This window comes from Hippopotamus amphibius, chromosome 2 (assembly GCF_030028045.1).
Source record: "Hippopotamus amphibius kiboko isolate mHipAmp2 chromosome 2, mHipAmp2.hap2, whole genome shotgun sequence".
NCBI lineage: Eukaryota > Metazoa > Chordata > Mammalia > Artiodactyla > Hippopotamidae > Hippopotamus > Hippopotamus amphibius.
The window spans coordinates 107,228,656-107,253,410 of NC_080187.1; the positions used below are offsets into that span (position 1 = coordinate 107,228,656).

The window sequence follows — 24,755 nt, forward strand, 5'->3', positions numbered from 1 at the left end:
ATGTTGTGCCTATCTCTACTGTGCAACAGAATGACTTAGTTTTGCACATATATACATTCTTTTTTTTAATATTCTTTTCCATTATGGTTTATCCCAGGAGATTGGATATAGTTCCCTGTGCTGTACAGTAGGACCTTGTTGTTTATCCATTCTAAATGTAATAGTTTGCAGCTACCAACCCCAAATTCCCAGTCCCTCCCCCCCCCCCAAGAATCTGCATTTTTTTTTCCAGACAGCTGCAACCTTTTTTTATTATAATTCTTCTGTCTTCCATATATTACTTCCCTGATAGGACCTCTTACTTTTAGTTATATTCTACTAAACCAGAAGTACAGTGTTTTCCCCATATATTTTTTTTAATATGTATTTTTTTTTTAAATTCTTTTTTCTTTTTCTCTTCACCTGGGTGATTTTGACTGCTCTGTCTTCCAGTTTGCTGATCTGTTCCTCTGTATCATCTCATCTACTGCTTATTCCTCCTGGTGTATTTTTTATTTCAGTGGTTGTATTTTTCATATTTGTTGGGTTTTTCCTTATGCTTTTTAACTCCTCATCAAACTTCTAAGAGTGTTCATCCATTTTTCTCCTGAATTTATTGAGCATCTATATGATCATGACCTTGAACTCTTTATTGGGCAGACTGCTTATCTCCATTTTGCTTAGTCCTTCTGGGGTTTTGTCTTGTTTCTTCCTATGGTATGTATTCCTCTGTCTTCTCATTTTACCTAATTCTCTGTCTTTATTTCTATGAATTAGGTAGACTGGCTGTGTTTCCCAACCTTGGACGAATGGCTTTATGTAGATGTCCTATGGGGCCCAGCAGCACACTCCTCTTTGGTCATAAGAGCTGTGTGCTCTAGGAGTGTCCCCTGTGTGGGCCCTTCTTTCTTGGTGGGGCTGGCCTGTGGCCTGGTTGATTGCCAGGTCCTGCCTCCTGTAGTGGCTGCCACTGGTGGGTGGAGCTGGGTACTAGCGTGGCTGACTGCAGGTCGCCAGGGGGTGGTCTTCAGGGCTGTTGCCATCTGGTTAGTAGTTGGGTAAGCCCCTGGTGCTGATAGGCTAGAGGGAAAACTCCAAATTGGATTTTGCACCATCAGTGTCTTCGTGGAAGAGCAAACTTCCAAAAATGGGTGCTGTGAGCATCTGTCCCCAGGGGAGTCCCAGTGGCCCTCCTGTCTTTCCGGGAGGCTCTCCATTATTAGCAAGTGGGTTTTTTTTGTTTTTTTAATAAATTTGTTTATTGGCTGCATGGGGTCTTCGTTGCTGCACGCAGGCTTTCTCTAGTTGTGGCAAACAGGGGATACTTTTCGTTGTGGTGCCCAGGCTTCTCATTGTGGTGGCTTTTCTTGTTGTGGAGCACAGGCTCTAGGCACCCAGGCTTCAGCAGTTGCAGCATGCATACTCAGTAGTTGTGGCACACAGGCCTAGTTGCTCCGCAGCATATGGGATCTTCCCAGATGAGGGATCAAACCCGTGTCCCCTGCATTGGCAGATGAATTCTTTTTTTTTTTTTTTAAGAATTTTTATTGAGATACAGTTAACATACAATAAACTGCATATATTTAGAGGGTACAGTTTGGTACCCGAATCTCCCAATTCATTCCCTCCCAACCCTCCCCGCTTTCCCCACTTGTCCATATGTTTGCTCTCTACATCTGTGTCTCTATTTCTGGCAGATGAATTCTTAACCACTGTGCCACCAGGGAAGTCCCAGCAAGTGGGTTTGGTACAGGCTTCTTTCAATTTACTGCCTCTCAGAGCTGTGTTGCACAGTGGGTGAGATTTTGTGTGTGCCCTCTAAGAGCAGGGTCTTTGTTTTCTACAGACCCATGGCTCTCTTGTATGCAAGCTCTGCTGGCCTTCAAAGCCAGATATCCTGGGGGCTCATCGACCTGATGCAGGAGCCCTGGGCTGAGGAGGCTCATGTGGGGCTCGAACTCCTTGCTCCTTGGGGATAACCTCTGCATTTGTGATGATCCTCCTGTTGTGGGTCACCTATGTATGGCTGTGGGTCTTGTCTGTACCGGATCTCCACCACTCTTACCCATCCCATTCTGGTTCCTTCTTTGTGTCTTCAGTTGTGGAAAATCTTTCCTGCTATTCTTCTGGTTGTTCTTTTTTTAAAATTTTTATTTGGCTGCACCAGGTCTTAGTTGCGGCTTGCTGGCTCCTCAGTTGCGGTATGTGGGCTCCTTGTGGCAGGTGGGCTCCTTAGTTGTGGCTTGCAGGCTCCTTAGTTGTGGCATGCGAACTCTTAGTTGTGGTATGCATGTGGGATCTAGTTCCCTGACTAGGGAACCCGTGGGATCAAACACAGGGCCCCTGCATTGGGAGCATGGAGTTTTATCTGCTGCACCACCAGGGAAGTCCTGGTTGTTCTTATAGGTAGTTGCTCTTTAAGTAGTTGTAATTTTGGTGTGCTTGTGGGAGGAGGTGAGCTCAGGATCTTCTTACTCTGCCATCTTGACCACACCCTCTGAATTAAATATTTATTATTTTTAGGTTAACATAGCAAATTCATGTGTCTTCACAATATGTGTGATCTTGCCAGTAGGCAGTGCTAATGGTTGCTTTGGGGACACTTTTTCTCTCCCTTCTTCTTCCTCCATCTGTCCTCCTCCGCTTCCCTTCGCTTTCTTAAGCTTTCACTACCTAACATATTGTACTCACTTCTGTCTCCACCACTCTCCTGAAATTACCATTGCTGAAGTTATTAATGACCTTAGTCAAATGTCTTACGGCATTTGGTATGGTAAGTATCACATATTTCTAAGTGTGATACCAATGGCAGAAATATAAGGAAAGCATTAATAAATTTGTTCATATCAAAATAAGCTTTTGTATTTCAATAAAACTGAAGACAAGCAAAAAAATATTTGTGACGGAGAAGGGCTAACATCTTCATTAAAAAAGCCTGGTGGCGCAGTGGTTAAGAATCTGCCTGCCAATGCAGGGGACACAGGTTTAAGCCCTGGTCTGGGAAGATCCCACATGCCGTGGAGCAACTAAGCCCGTGTGCCGCAACTACTGAGCCTGTGCTCTAGAGCCCTCGAGCCACAGCTGTTGAGCCCATGTGCCACAACTACTGAAGCCCGCATGTGTAGAGCCTGTGCTCTGCAACAAGAGAAGCCACTGCAGTGAGAAACCCACGCACCACAACAGAGAGTAGCTCCCTGCTCTTAGCAGCTAGAGAAAACCCGTGTGCAGCAACAAAGACCCAATGCAGCTAATAAATATATTAATTAATTAATTAATTAATTTAAAAAAGCTTTTATAAACTAATAAAAAGAAGAACTTGAAGATGGCGGAGTAGAGGGACGTGGAACTCACCTCCTCCTACAAATACGTCAAAAATATATATGGGAAACAATTCTCATGGAATACCTACTGAAAGCTGGCAGAAAATCTCATGCAACCGAAGTTGCAGGAAAGATCCCCAAGTAATTAAGTAGGACAAAGGGAAAAGGGAGATGAGAAATTGGGATGGGACCTGCCCCCTGGAAGGGAGCTGTGAAAGAGAAAAGGTTCCCTTGCTCTGGGAACCTCCTTTACTGGCTGGGCGGTTTGGTGGGACAGATAGGGAGCTTCAGAGGCTTGAGAGGACAGTGTGGAAGCTGGCCTGCTGTTCCACAGGGTAGAAAAAGTGCAGCACAGACAGTCTTGGCCACATCGCTATACTTCCTAGCCTGCGATGCACCTGCTGGTGCGTGCAGCGACTGGATGCTGAAACTTGGGCTTCAGCAGACAGACCCATGGAGGGACTTGGTTTGGGTACACAGAGACAGCCCCATGGGCCTGGAATGTGGCCTGGGACACAACTGGGGGTGTGCACAGGAGGAGCGTGGGTCCGCCACAGAAGCTCCATTGTCAGTGCACAGAGGGAGGGGGCGTGGGCCCACCATAGCAGCCTCACTGTCAGTGTGCTCACAGCAGGGCATGGCCCTGGCCGCCATGGGTTTTGTGAAATTTGTGGGCATGCACACACACAGGTGGGGATGAAATTGGACCCACTTACCGGACCTCCCACAGTGTGAGGGGTGCAGCTGTGGTGGGCTTTCATGCTGGTGGGTGGGTTTTAGGACTATTCATGCCTGTCTGAGGGATGTCCAAGTCGATTGTCCACACTCCTGAAGTGGAGAGTGGCCCCTGAGGGCAGCACTGGGAACAGTGAACTTTGTGGGCGTGCACACGGGTGGTGTCACGGTGTTGCATGTCCTGGTGGACAGCTCCTGGGGAGGAGCACGCACTGACTCCTTTCTCAGAGGGAGTGCTCCAGTCCCACATACCTCATATTGCAGCTTGGAACTGGATCTGGGGACTTCTTCTCCAACAAGTGGGAAGCAGATCCTGTCCCTGACAAGGCTGTGACAACTACAAAGCAATGAAGAGGCCCTACCCAACATTAATTGCAGGCTCTGGTCACCACAGCATCACACACACCCCTTATAAAGGGGACAAGGGCTAGCACACGTTGACGTAAGATGTGGCAAGCATCTATATCAGAAACAGCCCTTGTACCAAATTACTGGACTCACACAGTCTACACAGGTATGCTCGCACATAAAAATAGCCCTTCAAGGCCACAGTAGATAACTGTTTCTCCTAAATTCTTAGAGTCAGAAAAACATAACTAAAATGAAAAAGCAGACGTACAGGAGAGATCCCCTGAAAGAACAAACAGTGAAAGAGACCTCTTCAGCCTACCAGACCCTGATTTCAAAAAGGAGGTAATAAAAATGCTGAGGGAATTAAGAAAGATTATTGATAGAAATGCAGATCACTGTACCCAGCAACTAAAAACTATAAAGAGGATGTAGTGTTCGTTGCAGCACTATTTATAGTAGTCAAAATATGGAAGTAACCTAAGTGTCTGTCAACAGATGACTGGATAAAGAAGATGTGGTATGTATATACACAGTGGAGTATTAGCCATAAAAAAGAATGAGATAATGCCATTTGCAGCAACATAGGTGGACCTAGAGATTATCATACTGAGTGAAGTAAGTCAGACAGAGACAAATATCATATATCACTTATGTGGAATCTAAAAAATGATACAAATGAACTTATTAACAAAACAGAAATAGACTCACATAGAAATCAAAATTGTGATTACCAAAGGGGAAATGGGAGTGGGAGGGATAAATTAAGAACTTGGGATTAGCAGACACAAACTACTGTGTATAAAATAAACAACAAGGACCTACTGTATAGCACAGGGAACTATATTCCTTATCTTGTAAAAACCTATAATGGAAGAGAATCTGAAAATACTGTGTATGTATATCTGAAATACTTTGCTGTGCACCTGAAATTTACACAGTATTATAATCAACTGTACTTCAATTAAAAAACAATAAAGAAGACCATCCCAGTAGAAAATGAACAAAGAACCTGCATGAATAGTTCAAAAGAGAAGAAATACAACAGTTCAGAAATGTGGAAGAATTTTCCAGATTCATTGGTAAGCAAAAGAACTTCCAAAAAAAAAAAAAAAAGAGAGATGCTGCTTCCCACATCAAACATGATGAATAGCAATAGGAACAGATTGTGACACAGTGCTCACTGTGTGCAGGGCACTTTTCTCCAGACATTAATGAAACTGACTGACCCACCCAGCAGTTCTATAAGCAGGTCCTGTTATCCACATTGTACAGATGAACAAACTGCGCCACTTAAAGATAAGTAACTTGTCCAAGGTCACATAGCAAGTAAGTGCTAAGGTCAGGATTTAAACCCAGACTCTCTGATTCTAAAGTTTTTTTGTTTTTTTATTTTTTTGCTGTGTGCAGCCTTTCTTTTAGTTGTGGTGAGTGGGGGCTACTCTTCGTTGTGGTGTGCAGGCTCCTCATTGCCGTGGCTTCTCTTGTTGCAGAGCACGGTCTCTAGGCACGTGGGCTCAATAGTTGTGGCTCACGGGCTCTAAAGCGTAGGCTCAATAGTTGTGGTGCACGGGCTTAGTTACTCCGTGGCATGTGGGATCTTCCTGGAGCAGGGATCGAACCCATGTCCCCTGCGTTGGCAGGCAGGCTCTTAACCACTGCGCCACCTAGGAAGCCCTGATTCTAAAGTTTTAGTGCTTTTTAACTACTACCCTTTATTGCCTCTCAAAGATTTTAGTAAACAGTAACCAGAATTAAGAGAGTACATAAGAGCAGGCACTTTTATTCACTGCTGGTTAGAGTGCAAGCTAGTAGGCATTTCTGTAAAGCAGTTAAGCAGTGTGTTTGAAAGCTTTAAAATGTGTGTATTTCTCTTTCTGGCTTACTTCACTCTGTATGACAGACTCTGGGTCTATCCACCTCATGACATATAGTTCAATTTCATTCCTTTTTATGGCTGAGTAATATTCCATTGTATATATGTGCCACATCTTTATCCATTCATCTGTTGATGGGCATTTAGGTTGTTTCCATGGCTAACACATATATATGGAATCTGAAGAAATGGTACTGATGAACAGGTAAGAATGGAGATACAGAAGTAGAGAATGGACTTGAGGACACGGGGCTGGGGTGGGGGGCGAAGGGGAAGCTGGGACAAAGTGAGAGAGTAGCATAGACATATTTACATTACCAAGTATAAAATAGATAGCTAGTGGGAAGTTGATGTATAACAAAAGGAGATCAACTTGATGATGGAAGATGCCTTAGAGGGCCAGGACGGGGAGCGGGGGAGGGAGTCGCGGGAGGGAGGGGATATGGGGATATATGTATAAATATAGCTGATTCACTTTGGTGTACCTCAAAAACTGGTACAAGAGTGTAAAGCAAATATATTCCAATAAAGAGCTTAAAAAAAAAAGTGTGTATTCTTTGAACTTGGAATGTATATTGTGGAAATCTTTTTAATAACTACATAAAAATGTAGGTACAGAAATTTAATCTGAAGTTCTTTTATAATAGCAAACACTAAAAACTTAAATGTCTAATAAGGGGATTAGTTAAATAACTTTGGGAAATAGTCTTGTTAAGCTTGTATTCTTATTGCCGGTAGTAAAGTAATTCTGCTAATTAATTAGTTCATGCAGGAATAAGTTTGCTTCTTTCTCTATCTGCATTAAGTATATACAGTATTTGACTTTCCATAGTATTATTTTGTTTTATTTTTTGACTGTGTTCGAACTTCATTGTAGTGCATGGGCTTTCTCTAGTTGCAACGAGTGGGGTCTATTCTGTCTTGCGGCATGTGGGCTTCTCATTGTGGTGCCTTCTCTTGTTGCAGAGCACAGCTCTAGGCACATGGACTTCAGTAGTTGCGGTGCGTGGGCTTAGTAGTTGTGGCGCGTGGGCTTAGTAGTTGTGGCACATGGGCTTAGTAGTATTGGCTCACGGGCTCCAGAGCACAGGCTCAGTAGTTGTGGCACGCAGGCTTAGTTTCTCCGTGGCATGTGGAATCTTCCCGGACTAGAGCTCAAACCTATGTCCCCTGCATTGGCAGGCAGATTCTTAACCACTGGACCACCAGGGAAGTCCCTCCATAGTATTGTTATAAAATTGAGATGTCACTAATTTGCTCTTTTTAGCTGTTTCTACGTTGCATGAGTAAAATTGAAGTAAAGTTTGTTTAACCTTCAGTAAAGATTTTATGTATCTTTTTAAGTAAGGAAATCACTGAGAAATAGAATTTGAATTAAACATTATAATTATTATAGATGATATGCTTTATTTCTATTAACTTTTTTTCCCTTAGATATAGCATATCTATTAAGATGCCTTAGAAAAATAACCATGGAGAAGTATGTTAGAGTACAGAAGATTGGAGAAGGTTCATTTGGAAAAGCCATTCTCGTTAAATCTACAGAAGACGGCAGACAGTATGTTATCAAAGAAATTAACATCTCAAGGGTAAGTGTATTTTTTGTTTGGTTATCCAAGTAGAAGTCTGGTTACAAAAGGATTCATTTTTAGAGAATAAAAAAAACATGGCAATGCGTGACCTGAAGCGAAAGACTGCCACAATCGCAGAGAACCAGTATTTCAGAAGAGTCTGTAAATCCTTTCAGATTTTTTTCTGTGATGTGTGCTTGTGTTTATGTGTTTAAAGATACATCACCTATTGTTCTGTAACTTCATCTGGTTTGAACATCTTAAAATGTTTTTATTTGTGCCTTCAATGCATTCTTTTTAACTTCTGGCTATATTTTAATATTTGGGCTGTGCTTTGTCAGTAGCATTGTTGTTAACCACTCTCCTTTTGATGGACTTTTATGTTGTTTATTTACTTAATTTACTGATTTTTCCTTCTATTTAAGATGTCCAATAAAGAAAGGGAAGAATCAAGGAGAGAAGTTGCAGTGCTGGCAAACATGAAGCATCCAAACATTGTCCAGTACAGAGAATCGTTTGAAGGTCAGATAAATTTCGTAAGAGAGATCACAAGAATGCCTGAGTCTTATGACAACTGTTGTTTACATCTGTTTTAAGGGCCTTTTTGTGAATTATTCTCAGGGAGAAAAGTCTATCATTTCTGCTTCAGTGCACATGCATATGAGTGTCACCCTGATTCTCCAATAATACTAACGCCACACTGTCCCTGTGTGGCTTAGTAGTGGCTTGCTGTCCCTGGGGTTGCTTATGAAGAGGCAGTGTGGTAACTACAGAGCTTTAGGCAGAGCAGGAACAGTCATTTACACCTTATTAAACTCAAGTCCCTTTAAGTGCTACCACACTGCCACTGAGAAGATGTTCTGATTTTAGAAAGTGTCCTGCTTGTTCGTGTTCTCATTATCATAATATTGAGGTATATTGAGAGTGTGCTTAAAATATTATAAAGTATTGCTATTTTGGAAATATCTACCATAATATTTGGTAATGCAGGAAGTAAGATAAGACAAAGCTTCTCTAAAGGCAGGTCAGGGTGGTTTATTGAAGTCATTCCCATTATTATCATAAATCCCTGTCAGTTGCAAAATATTTAGAAAGATAATCTAGATTGAAAGTAGAAGACAGTTTAAGCGACCATTTCAGGGTTCCATTACATACTAGTTTCAGCATTTGAATTAAAGTATCCTTGATCCCAAATAAACTTGGTATCTGTTAAAGTGGAACATACTTCGAAAAATATATAGATTGGTCAACACCTTATATCATAAATTACTAGGTTTATTTATTTATTTTATGAGGGCAGTGAAATGAGGCTTTGTAGCTCATGTGAAAGAGTACAATGTTAACCATCTCTTCCTTCCTAGGACCTTGGATTTCCTTTATTTACCTTTCCCCTAGCATCTGTCTTTTAGTTTCTTTTTTCTTTCATCACCAAGATTTTATTATTTAAAGGTAAAAGGTTTGAATGTATGTCAACACATTTTATCAGATGTTTTATATTTATGTTGTATACTTCACCTGGAAACATCTGGATGATTCAAAAGGGATAGCACATTCTTTAAATAGGGTTATATTATTACTGGCGTTTAGGGTTTTTTTTTTTTAAGATTTATTTTATTATTTATTTTATTTTTGGCTGCGTTGGGTCTTTGTTGCTGCACACAAGCCTTCTCTAGTTGTGATCAGCGGGGGCTACTCTTCGTTGTGGTGTGCTGGTTTCCCATTATAGTGGCTTCTCTTGTAGAGCATGGGCTCTAGGCGTGTCGGCTTCAGTAGTTGCAACTCGTAGGCTCAGTAGTTGTGGGTCACAGGCTCTAGAGCACAGGCTCAGTAGTTGTGGCGCACAGGCTTAGTTGTTCCACGGCATGTGGGATCTTCCCGGACCAGAGATTGAACCTATGTCCCCTGCATTGGCAGGCGGATTTAGTTTTAAAGGAGTAAATGCTCATGGTAAACGTATTCGGGAGTGCAGACATGCATGAACCCCAGGCTCTCCGTTCCTCCTACTCTACTTATTCTCGTACCCTAGGAGTAAGCACTGTGAGTAACTCCATGTTGATTCCTTACTGTACTTTCTGTGCCTGTGTGGAGCAAGAATATGTGTATAGCTTTGATGTTTAAAAACAAGTGGGATCGTATGTATATATGTCTGCATCTAGTTCTTTTCACTTTGTATCTCATGGGTACCTTTCCATGTCACTGTGTATTGATGCACTCCATTCCTTAAAACTTTCTTGTAACATCTGCAGTGTTTCCCACTGTATGCACTTTATGACTCTGTCATAACTTGTTTAGCCTGTTTTCTGTTATGGATACTTAGGTTGTGTTTAGTGTTTCACTATTACAGGCAGTATTGTATCTTTATGTCCTTGTAAAGATGTGTGTGTACTGTGGCAGTACTTTAGGAGTGGAATTGTTAGACTGAAGGGAATGAGAGTTCCTGTGTCTCACAGGCTCTCCAACCCTGGCTTATAAATTCATTCTCAAATTTATAAGGTGTAATTTCATCTGGTGATTGTATACATTTGGTCACAGTCCCTGTTTCTGCCTCACCAGAACCACCTTCTCATTTTAATCATGTAGCTCTTTGAGCCTCTTTAGTTTCTCATAGAGCTTTTGGGAGCTCTGAAACACAAATACATAATTTTTCTCTAAAATGATTAAAAATAACTTACATATGTGAACTTTTTTTTTTTTTTTTTTTTTTTCTTTTTTGGCACACAGGGCTTAGTTGCTCTGTGGCATGTGGGATCTTCCTGGAGCTAGGATCGAACCCGTGACCTCTGCATTGGCAGGTGGATTCTTAACCCCTGCGCCACCTAGGAAGCCCCCATATGTGAACATTTTAAATCTCTCAATTTTTAAAAATAAGCAAGTTGGTTAAAAAAGTGAATTTTTGTCATTTTGAATGTCTGCCATGAAAGGTGAGGAAATTAATGCTTTACAGTTCCTCCCCACTGATTTTTGTTCATCTTGACAGGGTAAAAGTATTTAATAATTATCTTTTGATTTGAAATTATAATTCTTAGAGTTGTTTGGCCTTAGTTCTACATTTAGACAGATTCAAGTCTTAATGTTAATTCTTCCATACCTTAGCTCCCCCTTTCTAGAGATGTTTGAGTTTATCTCCCGCTTGTCTGGATTTCATCAGTCGTTTTTCATGATGAGCTTATGGATGCTGTATTCCCTCAATGCAGTTACTGTTTGCATGTCTGAGTGTCTTACTGATGCTTTTACACATGAATAAGTATCTTCGATAACCCCTTTTCCCTTACAAGCACATTATGTCTTCTGGCATTGAATGTTTCCTTAGAAAATTTTGAGTTCAGCATAAAGCTTCTCCTCTTCTTGAAGGTAATTTACTTTATCTTTCCTTGATGCTTGAAGGATTCTTTCTTTAGAATTGAAATTCACTAGAATATGGCTTAGTATTAATAATTCTGATTCTGTTTCTTTTGGAACATTTTGTACCCTTTGTCCCTGCAGATTCTGGTTTTCCTTTGTTTCAGAAAAGTGTTCATTTCACTCTTTAAAAAAATCCGTTTATACCTTAAAATAAGGAAAAATATTCCAAAACTTGTTTGTCAGAAAGTTGTCTTAGCTTACAAATTAATTATTCCTTATAAAGTCTCGTATTATAGGATGGGCTCTCAAATTTTTAAAATACACTAAATAACAAGATGCTTTTGGGAAAGAAGGCTTCACTGAGTTAGTTTTGAGTGCTTATAGAGGTCCTCAGGCAGAATCAGTTTTAAAACGAGGTATCAAATTGAATATTGATGTCATAATTGGAGATATTAGATACTGAAGTAAGTCTTCTAAAGTCACTTAAAAGGCAATACGGTTATGTTGTGACAATCATGTGTGTGAACTCTCTAGGATGATTTTTTTTTTAAAGCCCCAGTATTATGTATATGGAATTAAGACATAGAAAAAATTCCACTGACAGCATAAACAGATTTTAAAATGCTCTCTTTCAATTAAAAGGAAATGAAGGGACTTCCTAGGTGGCTCAGTGGTTAAGAATCCGCCTGCCAGTGCAGGGGACACGGGTTCTATCCCTACTCCAGGAAGATCCTACATGCCATGGAACACCTTAAGCCCGTGCACCACAACTATTGAGCCTGTGCTCTAAAGCTTGTGAGCCACAACTATTGAGCCTGCGCTCCAGAGCCTGTGAGCCACAACTATTGAGCCCATGTGCCGCAACTCCTGAAGCCCACACGCCTAGAGCCCGTGCTCCGCAACAAAGAGAAGCCACGGCAGTGAGGAGCCCTCGCACCACAATGAAGAGTAGCCCCCGCTCACTGCAACTAAAAGAAACCCTGCGTGCAGCAACAAAGACCCAACATAGCCAATACATAAAAATAAATTAATTAATTAAAAAAAAAAGGAAATGAAGATCACGTTTATTGGGAAAATATAGGTGAATCAATAAAAGACATTGATAGTGATGATAGATGTGAAAAATTTGGATAAAATGTAAAACTGGAGAGTGAGGAGAAAATAGTATTCCCAGGCATATAAATGAATAAATTATAACATAAACTGTTATAATTAGACCCTTTACTTTTTTGTGTATGTTCCTAACATTTATCAATTTAAAAAATTTTGATCCTATCATTGAGAAAGTCTTGTGTCACTGTATATTTGGATATCTGTGTTTACATTTTTATTATTCATATATTGCTATTTTTAGTTGTGTGTAGCTCTCATCTTCTAATTACTTTCATTTTTTTTTTGTCTGTATTCCTACAGTCTACATTTTTTATCCTCTTAAGTTTGTTTTACTTCTTACTTTTGCAAAAGTACGAGTAGTTTTTATATCTTTAATGGAAACTTTTCAGTCTCATATACAGAGCTAAGTGTTGACATTCAACTTGTTCCCCATTGGTGCTGCCAAAAAGTAACTTTTCTACCTACCTGTAGAAAGCTTTTCTTTGAGGCTAAATTTGGGCTGCTTTTTGCTGCAGGTAATGGAAAATCTGGCCAGTATTGGCTTAAGTGAGAAAGATATTTAATGCCCTCACCTAACAAGAAGTCTTAAAGATGAGCAGTCTTATATATAGGGTGTATATGGCAGCTTAGGCCCTGTCTGATGTCTACTCTGACATCCTTAACATGCACGTTTTTAAACCTAATGTTGTCACCTTGTCCTGAGAAGGCACGTTGCAACTCCAAGCGGCGCCTGCATCCAAAAGATGCTGAAAGAAGGGGGCAGAGGGCGGCATCAGCAGCGCTGCTCTTATCTGTTCCTGTGGCCAGATTAGCCACTGCTTTCTCAGAAGCTGCCATTCAGATTTCCTCTTAGAGCTTAGTGACCGAAACCGGGTCAGTGACCACCTCTAACTGTAGGGGAGGCTGGGAATTAGGGAATCTGGGATTTTTTTCAGCTTCTCAAGTGGGAGGCGATGAAGGGAGAAAAGCAATAGAATTACAGGGTTAGCCTGCCAGCAGTGCGTGCCTCGGTGAGTGGTCATGGTTCTTGTCTTCCACTAAACTCTCAGTCGTTTTCTAACATGCATCAAGGCTTTGTCACTTGCCTTACAGTCTTTTTTGCCTCAATTTCAAGCCGTTTCTAGGTGGTCATTGTTTTGGGGTTTTTTTGGAGGGTATTTCTTCAATACTGTGTGAGCCCTTGGGTGATAGAGGTGACGTTTTATATTTGTGTATCCCTGACATCTCATGCAAAGTGCCTGGAACATAGTTGGCACTCAGATGCTTGTATAATTGAAGGAATACAAAACAGATTAGTATTTCCCACATGGAGGGAAGACTTTTCTGTTAACCTTGACGTTTTAACTAGTATTTATCCCAAAATAAATGATAGGGTTTTTTTTAATTTATTTATCATTTTATTGGCTGTGTTGGGTCTTTTTTTGCTGTGCGCGGGCTTTCTTTTTAGTTGCAGTGAGTGGGGGCTACTCTTCATTGCGGTGCGCGGGCTCCTCATTGCCGTGGCTTCTCTTGTTGCAGAGCAGGGGCTCTAGGCGCGTGGGCTTCAGTAGTTGCAGCACATGGGCTCAATAGTTGTGGCTCACGGGCTCTAAAGCGCAGGCTCAATATTTGTGGCGCACGGGCTTAGTTGTTCCGTGGCATGTGGGATCTTCCTGGAGCAGGGATCGAACCCGTGTCCCCTGCATTGGCAGGTGGATTCTCAACCACTGTGCCACCTAGGAAGCTCAGGTTTTTTTAATAAAAAAATTTATTTATTTATTTGTTTGTTTTTATTTTTGGCTGCATTGGGTTTTCGTTGCTACGCATGGGCTTTCTCTAGTTGCAGAGAGCGGGGGCTACTCTTCATTGCAGTGCATGGGCTTCTCACGCACTTCTCACTCTGGGAGGGCTGTTCCTTGAGCTGTAATAGCTGATACTGGCCCCTTTTCCTTACCTGGGCAGAAATAGTGTGGTCTTTTTTTTTTTTTTTTTTTTTTTAATTAATTAATTAATTAATTTAGCAGTGTGGTCTTATTTCCATGGAAGAGTGAGGGCGGAGAGAAGAAGTGTTCTTCTCATCCTGTCTACCACAGGAGGGGTCATGGAAGTCTTTTTCTCCTGTGGACTGAGGTGTAAAGGTTATTAGGGAAGTGCCCTATCTTCATGTTTGTTCACAGATTATATATCAGTACCAAGAATGCTCCATGAGAGTAGAGACTGTCTCACTGTTGAGCCCTGAGAGTTCATCACTGCATCTGTTATTGTGTTTAACAGGTAATTAAGTGATGAAACAAAGCTGAAAAGTAATGGTTAACTAAAAATCAAGGTTACGCATCTCTGATAAATGGGTGGAAGAGTGTGGTTTTTTGTAGTTGACGTTTAAGGAAATATACCTATTAAATGCAATCAAGTATATTTGTCTGCAGTTTGTCCATATTCCAGAGGTGTTTATGTCAGTGTGGACACTGCTCTCCAATGGGATGCTGTATTCTTGGTAGAAAAATCATTAATGATGGAGTTGCTTGTTAACCCAAATTATCGCACAGTCTGAACAACGAGTGTACCTTGACTTTACACTTTAACTCTTCTGACTGGTTCTGTTTTTAGTTTAATGGAATGTATTTAGTTAATTGCTGCTTTTTTAGTAAACCTTTAGGTACCTTTAATGTAGCTATGCTTTTGATGTACATTTTAAAAAATGGAATGTAATGTTTATATTTTGTAGAAAATGGCTCTCTCTACATAGTGATGGATTACTGTGAAGGAGGGGATCTGTTTAAACGAATCAATGCTCAGAAAGGCATTTTGTTTCAAGAGGACCAGGTGAGTTAGCACGTAGATTGACTCTTACTCCATAAATGTTGAGAAGTCATTCAATGCTCGTTTGTTTGTACATGTGTTTCTGTGTAGCTGTGAGTGCTGACTGGATGACTGCATGCCTCCTCCAGCATCCCACTTACCTTTCTGCTCTCGTGACCTCCCTCCTGAGTTTAGGTCCCATCTCGTTTCCTGTCTGTAGCAGTGCTGCTGTACGTGTCATATAAGTTGTTCCTGTGTGTGTATATATATATATGCATAACTGTATGTTTATGTGGGTAACTTAGTCATCACAACTGATTGATTATGCTATATCCTGTCCATCGGCTTACTGCTGCCAAACCTGATCTTCCTAAAATTTGGCTTTGCCAGGTACCTCCAGCTCTAGAAGGTAACCCACAACCGCATTAAATCCAATTTCTGTTTTGATTTCAAGGATCTCTAAAATAGGAGCCTGTTCTACCTATGCAGTCTTGTTTTTTGTTACCTAATGGGCACTCTTTTTCATTGATGTACCAGATATTTATCATGCCTTCCTTTTGTGGTTGGCACTGGGTCACAGGTTCTGACTATGACTTTCATTCTTATTCCTGTGTATTTATTCTGATTATTTATTTTATTTTGGTAATACTTTCTCACCTGTACCCCGACTCTCTGTTACTAATATTTTACCATTTCTTTAAAAACTCAGCTCAAGTCCCAGCCTTTCCTTTAGATTTTCCTTAGGTACTCTGATTTTCCGTGATCTTTTCTTGCTCTAAATTCCTATTGCATTTCTCATTATCACCCATCCTTAATTTTAATTGCAGGCTTTTACATAAGAAAATGAAGGGAGCTCTGTGCTAGGAGTGTTGTATTTGGTGTCTCTCTTAATTCTTATAACCGGAATTAGCATACTGTAGTTTTCTCTGTTTAATAGGTGAGAAATCTAAGGTTAAGTAGCTGGCTCGAAATCACAGTTGGTGTTTGAACCTACTTCTCTCTAACACCAGAGTTTATAAAATTTTCTTTTTACAAACTTGAATTGTAAAATTATGCAGCGGTTTGGAGATGGAAAGTTGTCTCTTCCCACTGTTCTGCCATGAGATTACCACTGCTTTTGGTTTGGTGTGCTCTTCCAGACTTTCTTTTTCATATTGCACATACTTGTGTATACACTGAGACACACATATTCAGAAATGGGGTGGTATACTTACTGTTCTCTGTCTTCCTTTTGTCACTTAAAAATTATCTCGATTACTTTGACATGTCAGTTCATATAGATCAGTTGTATTAGGTTTTTTTTGGGGGGGGCGTGCGATATGCGGGATCTTAGTTCCCCAACCAGGGATTGAATCCGTGCCCCCTGCAATGGAAGTGTGGAGTCCTAACCCCTGGACCACCAGGGAAGTCTTGAGATCAGTTGTATTAGTTTTAAGAGCTGCATTATATTGCATTCTAGCAAAGCCCTTGATTTGTTTCTTTTCACTTCCTACTCATTTCTGTTCCACTCCCTTCTGTGCAGAGGCAGCTCTTCCAGTGTCTTTAATCAATATCTCTGTGTATGTTTGCAAAATGGCCATCATTGTTTTGTATGTATGTATTTTAAAATGTGTATGTGTTGTATTATATCTCATTCAGTTTTACTTTTCCCCTAAGGACTATTTCTGATCCATCCTTTTTGCTGTCTGTACATCTGTTGTTTCTAACTTATCTAATAGTTCATGGTATTCATCTCAGTCTACACTTTTACTGCATCATGCACCTTTGTTAATGTGCTCTGAATAATTTCACATGAGAATTATTTTTCTGAGTAAGTTGTAATTTACTGTAGAGCAGAGGACCCCAGTTTACTTACATCATGTCAGGGTACTAAGGAAGGCTGTGTCTGTGGTAGTACCAACTTGGCATAACTAATCAGTTGATTGATAATGTCATACAAATGCGGACTTTGAGGTTCTTGGCAATAACTTGGAAATATGGTAAGATGAGACCTTGAGTTAAAAGTACTGTTGAACAGGGTAATGTCATATTCCTCAAGCTTTCCTTATATCATGTTCCACAGTTAAGCCTACTAGACAGAGCACAAAACTTGGAGTGAGAAAACTTGAGTTTGAGTCCTTGTTATGTTTACAAGTTACTTAAACTGTTTTGAAACTGTCTCCTCATTCAGTAGTGGGGGTATTCCTACCAGGTGGCCGATGGTACTGTTGAGGTGAGGTCAGATAGTAATGTATATTTGTGTACATGTGTATGTATATATGTATGTTTTTTTATTAAAATTTTATCTGATATGTTCCATTGCTTGTGCTTATTTTTATTCTTTTGTCTCTTTTGAGTTTTAAAATGCTTGCTATTAAATTCTGTAATATTCTATTGTAAAGTAGAATAATGTATGGATTTGGTTTTACTGTTGGATAAATATTCTTAGTGCATAACGATATGTGTGTGTGTGTGTGTACATATATGTATTTCTTGTAATCCTAGAAATTATGGAGATTACTCTATTTCTTTTTTGTCCATCTCTGAGAGTATTCCATACTAAGCAGTACAAATTTGGCAAGTTTTCTTTTAAGTTAATAGCATTTTTTCTTACCCTCCAAAATGACAAGTTTTGCTAGCCTATTTAAAATGGGAATTACTTATATAAAAACAACCTGCTACTCAACTGGGCTTTGAAGCAGGAAAACAGAAGTCAGAGGCCATCTTTGTTTTAGGCCGTAGGTTGAAATCAGTCTGAGATGGTTTTGTTCCGTCTGTAGAATAAAAATGAGGGGCTTCCCTGGTGGCGCAGTGGTTAAGAATCCGCCTGCCAATGCAGGGGACATGGGTTCGATCCGTGGGCCTGGAAGATCCCACATGCCATGGAACAACTAAGCCCATGTGCCACAACTACTGAGCCTGTGCTCTAGAGCCCGCGAGCCCAACTACTGAGCCCGTGTGCTGCAACTGCTGAAGTCTGTGCACCTGGAGTGTGTGCTCCGCAACAAGAGAAGCCACCGCAATGAGAAACCTGTGCACCACAATGAAGAGTAGCCCCCGCTCTCTGCAACTAGAGAAAGCCCGTGTGCAGCAATGAATACCCAACACAGCCAAAAATAAATAAATAGATAATAAAATCTTAAAAAAAAAAGAATGGAAGTGGGAGCAGAGACCTGTGAGACAAGGAAATTCTCCAACTGCTCAAGCCATTCTCCTCAAACTTTCCAGTAAAGAGGCAAACAAGGAAGCAACTTGACTCAGTCTGTGACTTTTAATCAGTAGTGAACAGTGAAATGAACTAAGTACCTTCTGCTAAACAATCCTTGGATGGCGTATCCATGTAGATATTAAAAAGATGTGCCACCGACTGTTTTTGGCTTTTTTTTTTTTAATTGAGATACAGTTAACAGACAATAAACAACATATATTTAAAGTGTACAATTTGGTATCCCAATCTCCTAGTTCATCCCCCCCCCAACCCTCCCCACTTTCCCCACTTGGTGTCCATGTGTTTGTTCTCTGCATCTGTGTCTCTATTTCTGCCTTGTATTTCCTCTTTCATAGTTGTTAGCATTTGCCTTATGTATTGAGGTGCTCCTATATTGGGTGCATATATATTTATAATTGTTATCTCTTCTTCTTGGATGGATCTCTTGATCTTTATGTAATGTCCTTTCTTGTCTCTTGTAACATTTTTTATTTTAAAGTCTATTTTATCTGATGTGACTATTGCTACTCCAGCTTTCTTTTGATTTCCATTTGCATGGAATATCTTTTTCCATCCCCTCACTTTCTGTCTGTATGTGTCCCTAGGTCTGAAGTGGGTCTCTTGTAGAAGCATATATATGGGTCTTGTTTTTGTATCCATTCAGCCAGTCTGTGTGTTTTGGTTGGTGCATTTAGTCCATTTACAATCAAGGTAATTATTGATATGTATGTTCCTATTACCATTTTCTTAATTGTTTTGTTTTTCTTTTTGGAGGTCCTTTTCTTCTCTTATGTTTCCCGCTTAGAGAAGTTCCTTTAGCATTTGTTGTAGGGCTTGGTTTGGTGGTGCTGAATTCTCTTAGCTGTTGCTTGTCTGTAAAGCTTTTGATTTCTCCATCGAATCTGAATGAGATCCTTGCTGGATAGAGTATTCTTGGTTGTAGGTTCTTCCCTTTCATCACTTGAAATATATCATGCCCCTCCCTTCTGGCTTGCAGAGTTTCTGCTGAGAAATCAGCTGTTAACCTTATGGGAGTTCCCTTGTATGTTATTTGTTGCTTTTCCCTTGTTGCTTTTAATAACTTTTCTCTAATTTTTGTCAGTTTGACTGCTATATGTCTTGGCGTGTTTCTCCTTGGGTTTATCCTGCCTGGGACTCTCTGTGCTTCCTGCACTTGGGTAGCTATTTCCTTTCCCATGTTAGGGAAGTTTTCAACTAGAATCTCTTCCAATATTTTCTCGGGTCCTCTCTCTCTCTCTTCTCCTCTTGGGACCCCTATAATGCTAATGTTGGTGCATTTAACATTGTCCCAGAGGTGTCTTAGGCTGTCTTCAGTTCTTTTCATTCTTTTTTCCTTATTCTTTTCCGCATCAGTGATTTTCACCATTCTATCTTCCAGGTCACTTATTCGCCCTTCTGCCTCAGTTAATCTGCTATTGGTTCCTTCTAGTGTATTTTTCATTTCCGTTCTTGTGTTGCATATCTCTGTTTGTTTGCTCTTTAATTCTTCTAGGTCTTTGGTAAACTTTTTGATCTTTGCATCCAAAGTCCTGGATCATCTTCACCATCATTATTCTGAATTCTTTTTCTGTAAGGGTGCCTATCTCCTCTTCATTTAGTTGTTTTTCTGGTGTTTTATGTTGTCCCTTCACCTGGTACAAAGTCCTCTGCTTTTTCATTTTCTCTATCTTTCTGTGGCTGTGGTTTTCAGTTCCACAAGACAAAATACTGCTGATACTGCTTGATACTGCTGTCTGCCCTCTTGTGATTTTTTGGCTTATTTTTAAGTTTTGGATAAATTTTCTCGTAGTCTTCTCTCCTGATAATTTCCAAATATATGTTCCTTTAAATAGAAAGTCTGGTCTCATAGGGTTGGTCCTGATATTTAGGTGTCGTCAGAGTGTTAATTAAGCATGTGGGCTTCCATGAGTTTGCTCTGAAAATCCAGAGCCTTATAGAACTGAGTAACTGTGCAGCTACTAAGGCCACAGAATTGATTTCTGTCTAGAAGTTTTCATAAGGAATCTTGGATTGGATTGTTAAAAATATTATTTGTTCTCCTATCCCAAGGCCAGGAAAGCAACCCCAGTACATTCTCCACTAAATTTCACCTGCAGTACCTATGAATTTGGGTGATTTTCTTTCTTCTTGCAGGTTTTCAGATTTGCCAGGTTTTTTGGCTACTGCTAAATGCCCTTGCCACCTATGATGCTGAGACCCTGTAAGTCAGGTGCTAGGCCAGTTCTCTGGTGGCGCAATGTAGAAATTGGTTCTGTGTGTTTTTGTTAGCAGTGGGCTTGTCATAATTGAATGAAAATCATCCTCACATATGACACTCCAAGGTGTGGCCTTGGTTGCACAATTGATTTGTGTAGTTATATTCTGGTAAAAAGGAGTGTAGATTCTTATTGAACCAATGAAAATTACAGTATTCCTGAAAAGTAGAACTCAGTGAAACTGTTTCTTTCTAAATTCTGAATAGGTCATTGAGAGTCAGATAATCATTTTGAGATGTTATATTTCAGTCTACAAAAGCGTAATCCAAGTTGAGGGTTAGAGATAGCTTAAGAAGAAGAAAAAAGGACTTTATATGTTCATTAGTATGAAAGAATGGAACATTAAAAATAATACCAATTGTATTCCAAACAAACACAATTAAATTTCATTTAATTCAGTTCATTCAGTCCTAGTAATTCTTATCCTGCTGGGTTTTAGGTTAGTCTGCTTTTATGATCTATATCAGCTTCTGGACTGAAAAAGCCTTAGAAATGTTGACTCAGTCCATTGTCAACGTGAGCTCAGAAGCTTGTACTTACGAGTCTGTTTTTAGAGGTATCAGTAGTTCAGTGTTCCTAGTACAGTCCTTTCCAGGAGCCTTCTGGTCATCAAAAAGCAATGTCCTGTTTGATAATGAGATTGAAAGGCTGTAGTTAATTTATAATAGTAACCAGTAGTAGAATACAGTTCTCCATAGGGATATTTGATATGGGCTTGATGAATATTTTCCTTAAGGGTGAAAACAGACAGCAAAGTCATTGACAAATCTCTGGGACTTCCCATAAAATATGCATTTTCTGAAATATTTATATTAATATTTTACTTATACAAACGTAACCTAGAAAATACTTAGCATCTTTGTTAATTTGGTGAGTCTTCCCATGCAGCTCTTATAAAAATGTTGAGCTAACTAATATATATGGTGAGAGGTAGCCTACAATTTTTATTTTATTTTTTCTAAATTTAGGATCTAATCTTGGGAAGGCAAAGATTACAGAGTTGTCAGAGATTTGGTCACTTGATTAAGATAGGGTTTTGGATACCTGAAAAGTAATATTTGGTTACCTGTTGAATCAAAGTGATAAAATATTTTAAAGTAAATACAGGTGGAGAAGATTCCGGGAAGATAGTAGAGTAGGAAACACCAGGAATCTGTCTCCCCACCTACACAACAATACAATGTCAGAGTCTATCCAATGTAACTTTTTTTAACAGTTCCTTTCTTTTTTCTTTTCTTTCCTTTTCTTTTCTTTTCTTTCCTTTCCTTTTCTCCTTTCCTTCTTTCTTTCTTTCTTTCTCTTTGATTGCATTCGGTCTTTATTGCAGTGCACGGGTGTCTCGTTGCAGTGGCTTTTCTTGTTGCAGAACATGGGCTCTAGGCATCCAGGTTTCAGTAGTTGTGGCACACAGCCTCAGTAGTTGTGGCTCACGGGCTCTAGAGCACAGACTCAGTAGTTGTTGTGCATGGGCTTAGTTGCTCCGCGGCTGCGGCATGTGGGATCTTCCCGGCCCAGGGATCGAACCCATGTCCCCTGCATTGGTAGGCGGATTCTTAACCACTGCACCACCAGGGAAGTCCTCCAGTGTAACTACTTTGGATCTCTGGAATCTCTTGAAGGCTTGTGACTTCCAAGGGAAGGCTTGAATACTAAATTGTGGTTAATTTCAGTCAATTTCAACTCTAGGTATCAGGGGCTGCTCATCTCCCACCTCCCAGCACTGAGGCATCCAGCTGTGCATGCATCCCAGAAGCAGCTTGCATGCACCTTTGGGAACCAGAGTGGGTAAACAGGTCCCTGTCCTCCAGGTTTCGGGGATCTGTGCTCTGATTGTTGATGGCAACTTCAGATCTCAGAGGTGTGGGGAAAGAAGTGGGCAGCCATTGTTGTGTTCCTCCCCACTTTGTTGTAAGCCTCTCCCCTTCTGGCTGAAGTGACTTCCAGGGGATTTAAAGAGCCAGCACCCCTTTTCCCCCCTGCTTCATTTCTCTTTCCACCTTTGGGGAGCCAGACTTTAAAGCCTTTAGGCATTCAAAGCAACCACAGTATGAGGGAAGTTTGAAAGTCACCATGCATACCCAGAGAAACATGCAGACTCAGAAAAAACCTGAGAGGATTTTAAGTTTGTGCCTCAGGCTGATCTTGACTCAGAGACAACATACAACAGTCAACAAAAACAGAAACAAAAAAACAGCAAACCTTGGGGAAGGAGAAAAAGCTGATTTCCAGAGGTACTGCATTTTTATATTCAAAGGATTACTTTTCAGCCAAAAAAAAAAAAAAATCAGGAAAGTATAACTCATTTGTAGGGGAAAATAAAAAAACAAGACCAATAGGAACTGTCTCTGGAAAAGATCTGATGGCAGATATACTAGACAAAGAGTTTAAAAAAACTGTCTTAAAGAGGCTCAAAGCTAAAAGAAGACATGGAGAAAGTCAAGAAAACTATATGAACAAAATAAACATCAATAAGGACATAGAAAATCTAAAAAGAAATCAAAAAAGAAATTCCAAAGCTGGGAAGTAGAATAACCAAAATGAAGAAATATTAGAGGGATTCAGAGGCAGATTTGAACCTTTCCTGAGGAAGAAGAATCAGTGAACTTGAGGCTAGGACAATGGAAATTATAGAGTCTGAGTAACAGAGATAAAGGATTGAAGAAACATGAACAGAGCTTAAGGGACCTGTGGGACATTGTCACACAGACCAACATGTGCATTGTGGGAAGGAGAAGAGGGAGAGAGGGACAAACAGTATTTGAAGAGTTATTGGCTGAAAACTTTACAAATTTGATGAAAGACATGTATATAAACATCCAAGAAACTCAATGAACTCCAAGGAGGATGAACCCAAAGAGACCCACACCAAGACACACTATAACCTAACTGTTGAAAGCCAAAGAATCTTGAAAGCAGCAAGAGGGAAGTGGCTTATCACATGCAAGGGATCATTAGTAAGATTTCCAGCAGATTTCTCAGTGGAAGCTTTAGAGGCCAGAAAACACTGGGCTGATGTATTCAAAATGCTGAAAGAAAAAAAAAAAACTATCAACCAGAAATCCTTTATCTGACAAATTGTCCTTCAGAAATGAGAGATTTCTAGATAAAAGCCTAAGCTGTTTGTTACTACCAGAGTTGCACTGAAAGAAACATTAAATGGAGGCTTGCAGATTGAAAGGAAGGCATACTAGACAGTGACTTGAAGCCATATGAAGAAATGGAGAGCTCAGTAAAGGTAAATACATAGGCAGTTATAAAAGCTAGAATTATTACAACAATGATTTGTGACTCCCCTTTTTCTACATGATTTAAGAGACTAATGCTTTTTTTAGAAGCAGTTATTAGTCTAAAAGCAATTATTGTAATTGGTTTGTAACTCACTATTTTGTTTTTCTACATAATTTAAGAGACTAATGCATTTAAAAAATTATAAGTTTATATTTTGGGACATACAAACGATGTAATTGTACAAAGATGTAATTTGGTGAAATCAGCAACTGAAAGAAGTAGGACGGAGATGTAAAGGAGCAGAGTTTTCATGTGTTTATTGAAGTTAAGCTGATACACATCCAAATTAGAGTATTGTAATTTTATGGTATTGAATGCAATCCCCATGGTAACCACACAGGAAATAGGTATACAATATATATAAAAGTGAGAGATGAATTTAAATGTTTCACAACACAAAAAGCACAAAAGAAGACAGTAATGCAGGAAATAAGGGACAAAAGAACCACAAGGCATATGGAAAACAAATAACAAAGTGACAGAAGTAACCCTCCATATCAGTCAGCCTTAAGAAGGAAGGGAATTCTGACATGTACTACAGTGGCTCAACCTTGAGAACATCATGCCAAGTGAAATAAGCCAGTCACAAAAAGATGAACACTATGATTCCATGTGTGTGACATATTCAGAGTACTTGAAATCATAGAGACAGAAAGTAGAATAGTGATTTCCAAGGACCAGGGAAAGAGGGGAGTGGGGAGCATTGTTTAACATTTAACATTGCAGGACTTCCTAGGTGGCGAAGTGGGTAAGAATCTGCCTGTCAATGCAGGGGACACAGGTTCAATCCCTGCCCCAGGAAGATACCACATGCTGCAGAACAACTAAGCCCGTGCACCACAGCTATTGAGCCTGTGCTCTAGAGCCCGTGAGCCACAGCTATTGAGCCCCTGTGCTGCAACTACTGAAGCCCATGCGCCTAGAGCCTGTGCTCTGCAACAA

At 40.1% G+C, this 24,755-nt stretch overlaps 1 protein-coding gene across 15 annotated transcripts in view; it reads left to right on the top strand.

Annotated features, from left to right (window-relative positions):
• Positions 1-24,755, top strand: part of NEK1 (NIMA related kinase 1) — a 226,719-nt gene that overhangs the window by 28,573 nt on the left and 173,391 nt on the right. For all 15 annotated transcript variants that reach the window (XR_009051254.1, XR_009051255.1, XR_009051256.1 and 12 more), the window contains exons 2-4: positions 7,693-7,847; positions 8,255-8,351; positions 14,989-15,086. Coding sequence is in view for 12 of the 15 variants with exons in the window: in XM_057721154.1 (XP_057577137.1) it covers positions 7,731-7,847; positions 8,255-8,351; positions 14,989-15,086 (312 nt within the window). In the remaining 3 variants the exon portion in view is untranslated. The remainder of the gene's footprint in view (positions 1-7,692; positions 7,848-8,254; positions 8,352-14,988; positions 15,087-24,755) is intronic.